Raw genomic sequence first — 10,474 nt, 5'->3', positions numbered from 1 at the left:
CTCTCCTCTCCTCTCCTCTCCTCTCCTCAGAACCAGGAGTTGAATGCTGGTAGAATCGGTTTGACTTTGGTTGTTGCTGGGATGGTTGGATCTATCCTCTGTGGCCTTTGGCTGGACCGCACAAAGTTGTACAAGTAAGCGACACTTACACACTTACACAAGCTATAGATATAGTTTATGTTATAGGTTGGTGTCAAAAATATGACCCATCAGCCTGCAGGATGGTTTCTGGATGACAGAAATATTAGTGTATTTTGCACATCTTTAAGAACGGTGATCCATTAAAGGCAGAAAGACTTCCTAATAACAAAGACATTACCTTTGAACTGCCAAAAGACACTGAAGTAAGACTGTTAAACCGAGGAGCTGTGCCAGTGTGTTTCTGAGGGATATTACAAAAGGTTGATTGATTTAAGAAAAACTGAGACATATTGCTGAAAAGTGAAAAGTGTTTTTTCAGCGGTTATTATACACTGCAGTGTATAATAACTGCTATGGCATGCTATGGCAGCCTCCTCTGCTCACTGGACACTGCCACAGCAGCATTTGCTTGAATTATAAGGTTTATTTCACATTCAGCACTTTTGAATGTGTTTGAGAACAGGCTCTGAACCAACGGAGGAAGCATTTTAAGGTTGAGACAGGAAAAAACCCTCCCCAGAGAGCTGACATACCATTACTAAAATATTATTGTGAACTGTAGCAGTAAGATTCCCCTTCATGACAGCTAAGACCAGGCTGCATACTTTTGATCATATAGAGGGATATCAGAGTCGTTTCATATGTCTGACACAAAGAGTGGTAATCCCTCAGCCAGGAGGGCAGGTACAGTAAATTAAAGCGGTCAAACACCTGCCACTTTGGCCATGATTCAGTTTCTGCAATTAAAGCTCTATTTTAATGTTTTCTCATAGTTTTGTCAGTTTGTTTTGGTCTGTGTGGGAGAAAAAACAGTTTGATATGTTGAGAAGTATGAAAGCTGTGTTTGTGCTTGGTGACCATAATCAAATGAGTACGGGGGCTCTCATGTTCGCGCTGTTGCTTTTTCACAGGATCACCACACTGATCGTGTACATCCTGTCGTTTGTGGGCATGTTGGTCTTCACCTTCACTCTGGACCTCAAAAACATCCACTTGGTCTTTGTCACTGCTGGAGTCCTGGGGTAGGTCCAGCTGTTCTTAAGAAGCATTAAAGAAATATATATACATAGAATATATTTAGTGTTATAGTTATATTATTTAATAACAACAACAAACAAACCAACAGAGAACAGGCTTTACCTTCCTTTTAAACTGAGTATACAGATCTCAGTTACAAACTGATCAGCTGCTTTTCATTTTGCAGGCTCTGTTGCTGATGCTAGTACGTTAAATTAGCTTGTTTGCAGGCCACACATCTTTCAGTGTTTTTTGTTGAAACACACCCCACCCCTAGGGAGATACAGTGTCGATGTTTACATGTAAATACCAAATGAAAATACATATTCTTGCACATTATGTAGATCAGGTCATTGGATTTTGTTTTGACTCTAAACCTCGTTTCTGTGACTTCTGTGTTTCAGGTTCTTCATGACAGGTTACTTGCCACTGGGCTTTGAGTTTGGAGTGGAGATCACCTACCCTGAGTCTGAGGGAACATCATCAGGACTCCTCAATGCCTTTGCTCAGGTACTCCAGAAGCTGTGCAACACTTTCTCATACTTAAGGAGCGCCTTCTATTTGCACTATGGGCCACATCTGCAGTAAGAAAGCATAAGATTGGACCTCTTTCTCCAAACAGCTTTTGATTCCTCTAATAATAAAACTTTTTTTTTTATCTGAAGCATTTATTTAAAGAAGCTAAATATTATTTTTCATTTTATACCTTTTGGCTACAAATTTTCCACATCTTCTTATCACTTTGCCAGTGATCAGAGACTGGAATGTTTTTTAAGGATGTAATGTACTATGAAGCGCCTTGAGGCGACTTATGTTGTGATTTGGCGCTATATAAATAAAATTGAATTGAATTGAATTACTTTATTAGCAATTGTTGCTAACATGCTATGTGGGTGTTTACTTATCTTGCAGATATTTGGGATTATTTTCACTCTGATTCAGGGAAAACTGACCACAGACCATGGCCCACTGTCTGGAAATCTCTTTCTCTGTGCCTGGATCTTCCTGGGAATAATTCTTACAGGTAAGCAGTGTGTGTGTGTGTGTGTGTGTGTGTGTGTGTGGGGGTTATATGGATGTCACTATGTGTTCATGTGTTCATTAAATGAAATATTAGATTTCTAATATTTTATGATGTTTTGTTTTCAGCCTTAATCAAATCAGAACTGAAAAGACACAATGTGAACATGGGAGCAGACAGCAATCACCTGAAAGCGGTAAGTCCTTCCAGGAATGTTTCAACTAGATTAAACAGTTTAGCTAAACAGTAAAATAAAATATTAGTATTATAAAATTTAACCTAATAAAGTTCTTTGCCTCTTGAAAGTAGAGTCTTTATCCGGAAACAAACAAATGTAAATTCACACGCTTACAGAAAATAAAAATTATATTTTTATTGTAATGGCAGAAAAGTAGCAATAATTGATAGTAAATGGAAACCATTCACAGTCACCTTTCAAAACATCTATTTCACATTATGTTGTTGGCTTTCTGTGTCCTGTACAGCTGACTGTATTTAGTTTGAGTGTCTCTTTGTGTGATATTTTAATGTGACCTTCAGAGGTGACAGATTCTTGAACCTTTCTCTACTTTCCCTGAACATTGAGTCTCTTTTTGTTTCTGTTCTGGCATTTAGCCTTGCAAATTGTCCTCTAAGCAGACAAGGCTTAAAAACCCTATCTTTCGCACATTATCTTGCTGCCAGCTGGTTGTTTCTAATCATTTTGCTTAAAACCCCTTAGACAAGCCAGGCCTTTAAATCTGTTTAAGGACTCTCCATTCAGTTGATAGACCACCTTCCCACCATCCTGCTGAGTCACAGTTAAAGCGCCCTTTAGAGACCCGAGTTTATTCAGGCTCTCCTTTGTTGCTTTTATCACGTTTGAAGTTTTTTAAAAAAAAAAGGTTCACACAATCTTTTGTAGGTTATGAGGTTACCACAATTTAATAAATGCAAAAAATAAAATAGCAAAAATGATTTGTCCAAGTATTCCTTTGCTTCAGGGGTCACAAGCAATGCCTGCATGTTTTTATTGGTGCCATCTGGTGGCAGTGTTAAGAATAACGTTTTAGTAGGTGCTAAATAGAGCACCGGACTGTGCCAGCTTCAATCAGAACAGAGATTTAATCACACAAATCTACAAATAGTAGATAATAAATTACATAAAGAGTAATGCTGGATTTCGATAAAACCCTGAATTGCCACATTTCTGAAATCCACAGCTCAGAAAAACCTAAAACCATGACGAGAAGAGATGTAAATAAGGAAATATCTTATAGTTACAAGAGTCACAGGAGTTGTTCTTTTGTGGGTTATTTGGCAGTTACTAGAAAAAGCCCAAAAAGAGATGTGTGCATCAAGTCTGATTAATTACATTACAGTTCATGTTGATTTCTTGTTTGTGTCCCAGCTTACTACTGATTGTCCTGGAGACTGCCCTTCAGAAAAGAAATCCAATGGAGCCAAGATGGAGCCCTCAGTCAGCTTCTCTCGTGAAACCTCACTGTGACCTGCCAAGTCACACAATCACAAACAAGTGAGACTATCTCCCTGCTCCCGTGGGAAACAAGTTGGCATCAAATACCTACAGCAGTACCTGCTTTTTGTTGCCAAAAATCTCCTCCTTAAAACTTGGAAAGTTGAAGGTGCCGGGCGTGAGCCAGGTCTAATTAAAGACAGCCACAACCTACAGGTGATTTAGGACAGGTGTCTCATGGATGGGATTGGTTAATGTTGTAACCAAGCTGCCTGACTCCTTTCAAAGCTCCTGGAAAGATTGTTGTACACTGACATGCAGAAGACACTCCATTGCACTTTACTTGGCTGTAGGTAAAGGCTGGCACTCTTAGCTGGTTAGTGAAGGAAAACTGGCTGGACCCCCCCCCCCGCCAGTCCCAGACAACTGTGACACTGGTTCCTGTAACACTGCAAGAGAAAGCGAGCAGAGCAATCTTGTTCAGTTTTATACTGCCACAGATGTTAGGCCACCATTTCCTGAGTTTACTTGAATTATTCTTTGAAGCTCTACTCTAGATGTGAATCTCACTGTAAATATCTATTAAATTTTTTTACATGGCAGTAATCAAAAGGTCCTTTGACTCAGATTAACTCCTGGAATCTGTTTCAAACCTGCTTCAGCAAAGAACATGTTTACTGTTTTCTATAAAGCAGCATGAATTGACTGTATATAAAGGATGGATGTAGGCACTGTGACATCACCAACCCACAGTTTGAAACCTCAGCATTAGCAATTTGGAAGCTGCCACGCTGTGTTTCTTTTGGAGTCAGAAGTGACCATATTTAGATGAGAGGGTGGGGTGCTAGCTAGGGCTCAGCTAACTTTCGTTAGCAAACTGCATCCATAAAGTGCACAGGTCCACAAACACTGATCCTAAATAGTTCCAAGTAAAAGACTTCAAATTATGAAAATAATAATGAATATTTAAGCTTCACGGACAGCTTGGATGGGCTTTTCCACACAGACAGCCATTAACCTGTTAGCAGTCGGACGTACCGCCCACGGTACATTGGATGGTTTAGGGGACTAATTGTAAATTTGTAGGACTGCTAAGGGGTTAAAAGTCTTTCACAAAGCATCGGCACAATGGAGACGTCAATTTAAGGAAGTTGGTTTAAAAGATTCAGTTCAATGACATTTTATTTATACAGCGCTAAATCACAACAACAGTCGCCTCAAGGCGCTTTATATTATGAGGTAGACCCTAAATTTATACATACAAAGCGAAACCCAACAATCATATGACCCTCTATGAGCAAGCACTTTGGCGATAGTGGGAAGGAAAAACTTGCTTTTAACAGTAAGAAACCTCCAGCAGAACCAAGCTCCGGAGGGGCGGGGCCATCTGCTGCGGCTGGTTGGGGAGAGAGAAGGAAGACAGGGTAAAAAGCATGTTGTGGAAGCGAGCCAGAGATTAATAACTAGTATGAGGACTAGTATAATGCAGAGAAGTCTATTAACACATAGTGAGTGAGAAAGGTGACTGAAGAAGAAACACTCAATGCATCATGGGAAGGATTCAGGGTCACCTGGTCCAGTCCTAACTATATGCTTTAGCAAAAAGGAGAGTTTTAAACCTAATCTTAAAAGTAGAGATAGTGTCTGTCTCCCAAATCCAAACTAGAGCTGGTTCCATAGTCGAGGGGCCTGGCAGAAAGTTACTTGCCTGTGTGGCACACCTGTGAAATAAAGGAGCCACACCCTCACTTTAAGCCTTTAACTTTATCCAGATGGATGGTTATAGCTAAAAAGAAACTCAGCTCTAGTTTAGTTGTCATGGTGGGAGAAATTAGCTTCGCCCAGCTGTTTCTTGTAAATATGTTATTTTCATGTCATGCTGAATTTGGGCATTTCAACATGGGCGTCTCTGGGAAATGACTCGTTTTTTGCGCCAATGGCAAGTGGCCAATCAAGGAATTGCACTTCTTTGCTAGATGATGTCTAAAAATCACCATGAAGACCTCATTGCGTTTAACTGTAGTTTCTTTTTACCGCAGCATTGTGTATAGATGTGTGCTGTTTTGCTGGACACATTTAAAGCTCCAGTGACATTTCATGGTGACTGAATGCACCTACTTGCTACGTCCCCCCCAAAAAGGTTCAATAGTTAAGGAAATGAATAATCCCTGAGCATTGTACCTTCTTTCTTCTGTTTACACACAAAGATAGTGTAGGATCAGAACACTTGATCTTAGAAGCTCTTTTTATAGAGACGCACACAATCATATCCTAATGTGAACACATGCAGTCACAAAGAGCAAATAGTTTAGTTATCATTTGGAGGGAAGGCGAAAGCTGATGACATGGTAACTCGGCGGTAATATCGCTCAATAAAACAGATTGTGGAACTCATAAATATGTGACAAGTGGAATGTGCTGCAGTGTTTTCCAAATTTGGACCAAACAGAATGTAAAGATTTTCTGAGTTCAGCGCACAATTTTAAACACAGGCACAACTTTAGGCCTTTTTCTGAAATACATGATTTCAGTTTTAACTCTATCCGTTATGCATGTCACTGGTCGAGCTGCCGTTTGTGGGACGAGGAAAGCAGAGTGGACAGGAGAAGCACAAAAGTTTGACATCTGAATATTCTCAGTTTAATATTCCTACTGTATCCATAAAAGTTTTTCTTTTTCCTTTTAAAGTCTTGCATAAACGCAGATACTTTGGTCTTAGCTGACACGTAGCCTTGTTTCATGTTTGTGTCCAAGCTCGTAAACCTTGTAAGAAACACATTTGTTTTCACTTATTTTGACCTCATAAGTCCTGGTCTATAATGTGAAATGCATGAAGTCAGACTTCGATTCTATTTTTACTTAAAAATTGTAAATTAGAATAAATAACAGACTTATTGAGTAAGTCTCATTACAAATGTACTAAATAGGATGCAACAAAGCACAACAAATCATATGCACCAGGTGGCCTCTTCAGTAGATGTGCCGCACTTGTCAACCTTAGGGCTAATTTGTTATGGCTACTCCTCATACTTGATCGGTAGGAGGGCTTAAAAAAATCGGGCTCACCATCACAGACATTTACCTGTCCATTCTTGTGTTCTTTTAATTCAGCTAAGAACTGAAAAGATGTAGAAAGAGAGCGTTTGTCTTCCTCCTATGTGCAAGATTTTTTGGTATAAACATTTATTTTTCTGCTTTCTGCTGCAATCTCACCAACTCTTCACTCCAAGAGATTCATGTCAGTTGACAGGGTCTCTTTGTTTTTCTGGAATTTGTAAGTAAATAAATATTGATTGACAATTACATATTGATACCACAACCTCAAACATTTTACTTTTTTATACCCTTACCTTTGAGATGGTAGGGTGTTTCTCCAAACAACTGTTAAATCCTCCGTTAAACATTTCTTTCTTCTCTCAGAATCTTTAAAATACTTTTATTTTATGCATTTTTCCTGTTTTCAGGCTTCTTGTTAATCAAGATATGTTTTGTTTTTTTACTTTTTCTGACCCACTGATGTTTGTCATTTTTATAAACTACTAAAAGGTTTTATCTGGAATATAATTTGATTTTATTTATTTTCAGTCTATTTATTTTCCTGTGAGTATGTTACAGAAAACAGCACTTAACAATTACAATGATGAGGTGGTGAATAACATGGCCTTGTAGTCTGAAAAGACTTCAGCCTCTGGGGTAAAAGTATTTCATATTTTGTCAGCCATATTTTACACTGTCAACATCCAGTTTTGAACTTTTCTTCATGGAAATAAATTATGTGAAATCAGTAAAGCATTACATGCTTCCTTTGTCTTGGGGATACTGTTTGCATTAACTGGGTCACTGGATTTAGTGGCTATTTTATATCAGCATTAGAAACAGTTTTTATGCAGCAGATGTTTTTAATGCTTTTGCATGATTGACAGTTTCTGTTTTCTGACATGTAAAAATCAAGTAGTTGAGGGTAGTTTGCGACTTTTTGTTCTCCCACACAAGTTTAATCTTTAAAGGCTAAATAGACCAAAACAAGCTGCTGCACATCGCACTGCATTGAGCCCCTAGCTCACTGGTATTCTCTCAAATGGTCAGCCAAAAGTTAAAAATAAAGAAAACTGGTTAAAAATTAGAATTTTTGCAAATGTGGAGGACTATTTTTTTTAATCTGTGGATGGATACAAGAGATGTACATAAAACTTTTACCGGATTTTTTCTTGTTTTGGGTCTTTGTAGAGAATTCTGTTTTGACTGTAACAAAAATATGAATAATGTCACTTACCCGTGAAACAAGTATGTATATTGTAAATCTCAATGCCAATTATTGTTGAATATTTTCAAAGAAATAGCACAGTAGCCGAAAGTAGCTTTTATTTTCAAAGAACTTGTTATCCAGACAAGTGAAACTTAAAATAAGTTAACACCAAGAAAATATCTTGTTTTTCTTCACTGTCAATAAAAGCATTTTACTGTAACATATTTGTTCTTACAGACTTTTTCTCGACTCAGTAAGTAAACCCAGAAGTGAACAATCAAGCTGATCTACCTATAAGTTCATTTACCTGAAAGTGAGTTAGACTGAAAGTAACAGACAAAATAAGTTGCGTGCGAGCGACAGAGGAAAGTTGTTGTTTGAAGCTGTGGGCAGTTTGATAGTATGAGGTTGTAAGAATGTATTACGGATATTTACCAGAGAAAGACAAATACTTTATAAGACACTGCATAAAAATAGCATACTGAGGTAGGAGGGTTCTTCCAGGAACTGTGACACTGTTTTCCAGAGAACTGATCAGTAGGCGGTGACTTTGTACCTGTGTTATACCATAGATGGTTACAGCTGCGGTCACAAGTTTATAAAAACTCATCCTGAGCAAGAATTTCCTGTTAATTCTGGACTTTTAACAATTTCTTTGAACTGCTCTCTTTCCAGGATGCCATGATTGTAGTACGTAAGCCTTTAATGACTTTAATAAATAAGAATTAGGTGCATATAACAGCACAGTGGTGCAGTGGTTAGCACTGGTTTCTGTGTGCAGTTTACTTGTTCTCCTCATGTTTGTGTGGGTTCTCTCTGGGTACTTGGCTAATTGGGGATCTTAAAAAGGCCATAGGCGTGAATAGTTGTCTGTCTCTGTGATAGCCCTGCGTCAGAGTGGCGACCTGTCCTGGCCCCCATCCTACGATAGCTGGGAAGGACTATCCTTGTGTATGTGTGTACATTTTCCAAAGAGGGTGTTGGTTTATGTATTGGTGAATGTGGCTTGCAGACCCTACGCTGTGTCACTGCATCATTTCATGTTTGGCACTGATCACCACCTGCACTCATGTATATATCTTTCTACGTAGCACTCATAATTCTTATTCTCATGTATATATCTCATGTATACCTCATGCACATATCTTTCTTTCTACATAGCACTTTAATTCTTATTGTTTGCACTGAAGCACCGCAGCAATTTCCTAATGTTGTAAACCTCAACATCTGGCAATAAACCCCATTCTGATTCTGATTCTGATTCTGATTCAGTATCAGTACTTACCAAGAAAGGTATAAAAGTCAAACCAAGACAGGAAACGCATTCAAAAACTCCAAAGTGACCAATGTCAGTGGTCTTATAACATGCCCTTTCAACCTATTTTTGGCTGATGAGTTGGTGCTGTTACACAATTCTTTACTCATAAATACAACCATCAACAGGAAACACTATCACTTGTGTACCAGGAAGCCCATTTCGAGCCTGCGAGATGCAAGAACCTGTAATAATCCTGATTTTTATGCTTCAGTTTGAAGGTAATTATTCCGATTTTCTTTTCTTGGTTCTGTTATCTATGTTGCGATGAAATATATACATTTTAATTGATTGTTGTTGCCATGTGGAAAAAAAGAAATACCAACATGTAAAGTATATTTTTAGGTTTTGGATCATAATTAGAAGAATTCCATTGAATTCGGTTGACAATAGAATGTAAAGGGTTTTTAGATATCATATAAACCATCATAGATCACTTGACCCAAAGCATAAAGTGCACTAGGGATCTTACCCTGGATCTTACAGTGCATATTCTTTCACTGACTGTTCATTCCAGTTGAATTTAAAGCAGCTGAAGGAAGAAAAACTATTAGAAAAACTCAAAGCTTTGATCTTTTAAACGTTGTTTTAACTTCCTAAGACCCGAACTCTTCCACGGCATGCTTTTTAATTTCTCTTTGATATTTGGGCTGATTGGGACCCGATGAATGTAAAAACAAGAATTACCAGATTTTTTTTTTCTAAGAAAAATGAGAGCCACATATGAGGATATTCGTTTAAAATTTCAATAGAACAGTAGCAGTATAATGTCCTTGTAAGTGGATATCAGGCCCTTGTAGAGCAAAATTGAGTATTTTGGTCTAAATAACCCAAATAGTGATGTCCACATATGTGGACGCCAGGTTCTAGGAGGTTAAGAGAGAAATACAGTTCGTTCACAATTTTTTAGAAAAAGACACAAAAAAGTTAGTACTTATGGCTCTGTACTCCAACACCGATGAATTCATTTGTATTTTATTTTTGTATTTTCTTAAATATAAGGCTCAGTGCAAGTTTAGGAAACCCCAGAGTTTCTCAAATCAAAGAAATGTAGTATTCTTCAAAACCCAAGAGCCAGAAAAGAGCATATTTTCAAGTTATTAAATTCAAAAGTGAATGCGGAGACCCACAACTGAAGGTAGCTGCATTAAAGACGTAGCAGAACACTTCAAGGGGGGAATCACAACGTTTGCTGATGTCCATGTTTTCCAGTCACTGTCTGCAAAATTCTTTCATGGAACTGTTAAAAATATATTTTAAATTATGTTCCTTTGTCCC

The 10,474-nt window shown here is 38.1% G+C and overlaps 1 protein-coding gene across 2 annotated transcripts in view; it reads left to right on the top strand.

Annotated features, from left to right (window-relative positions):
- flvcr1 (FLVCR choline and heme transporter 1) overlaps positions 1–4,931 on the top strand; it is a 13,206-nt gene extending 8,275 nt beyond the window's left edge. For both annotated transcript variants that reach the window (XM_005732693.2, XM_013910765.1), the window contains 6 exons: positions 31–134; positions 1,053–1,163; positions 1,563–1,668; positions 2,071–2,182; positions 2,308–2,375; positions 3,570–4,931. In XM_005732693.2, the coding sequence (XP_005732750.1) occupies positions 31–134; positions 1,053–1,163; positions 1,563–1,668; positions 2,071–2,182; positions 2,308–2,375; positions 3,570–3,668 (600 nt within the window). In that variant the 3' untranslated portion in view covers positions 3,669–4,931. The remainder of the gene's footprint in view (positions 1–30; positions 135–1,052; positions 1,164–1,562; positions 1,669–2,070; positions 2,183–2,307; positions 2,376–3,569) is intronic.
- The last annotated feature ends 5,543 nt before the right edge of the window (positions 4,932–10,474 follow it).

This window comes from Pundamilia nyererei, unplaced genomic scaffold, assembly GCF_000239375.1.
Source record: "Pundamilia nyererei isolate P.nyererei 1_Seehausen unplaced genomic scaffold, PunNye1.0 scaffold00048, whole genome shotgun sequence".
Lineage (NCBI taxonomy): Eukaryota > Metazoa > Chordata > Actinopteri > Cichliformes > Cichlidae > Pundamilia > Pundamilia nyererei.
The sequence above is the reverse complement of the archived record's forward strand: the minus strand, read 5'-3'. Positions and strand labels throughout refer to the sequence as shown.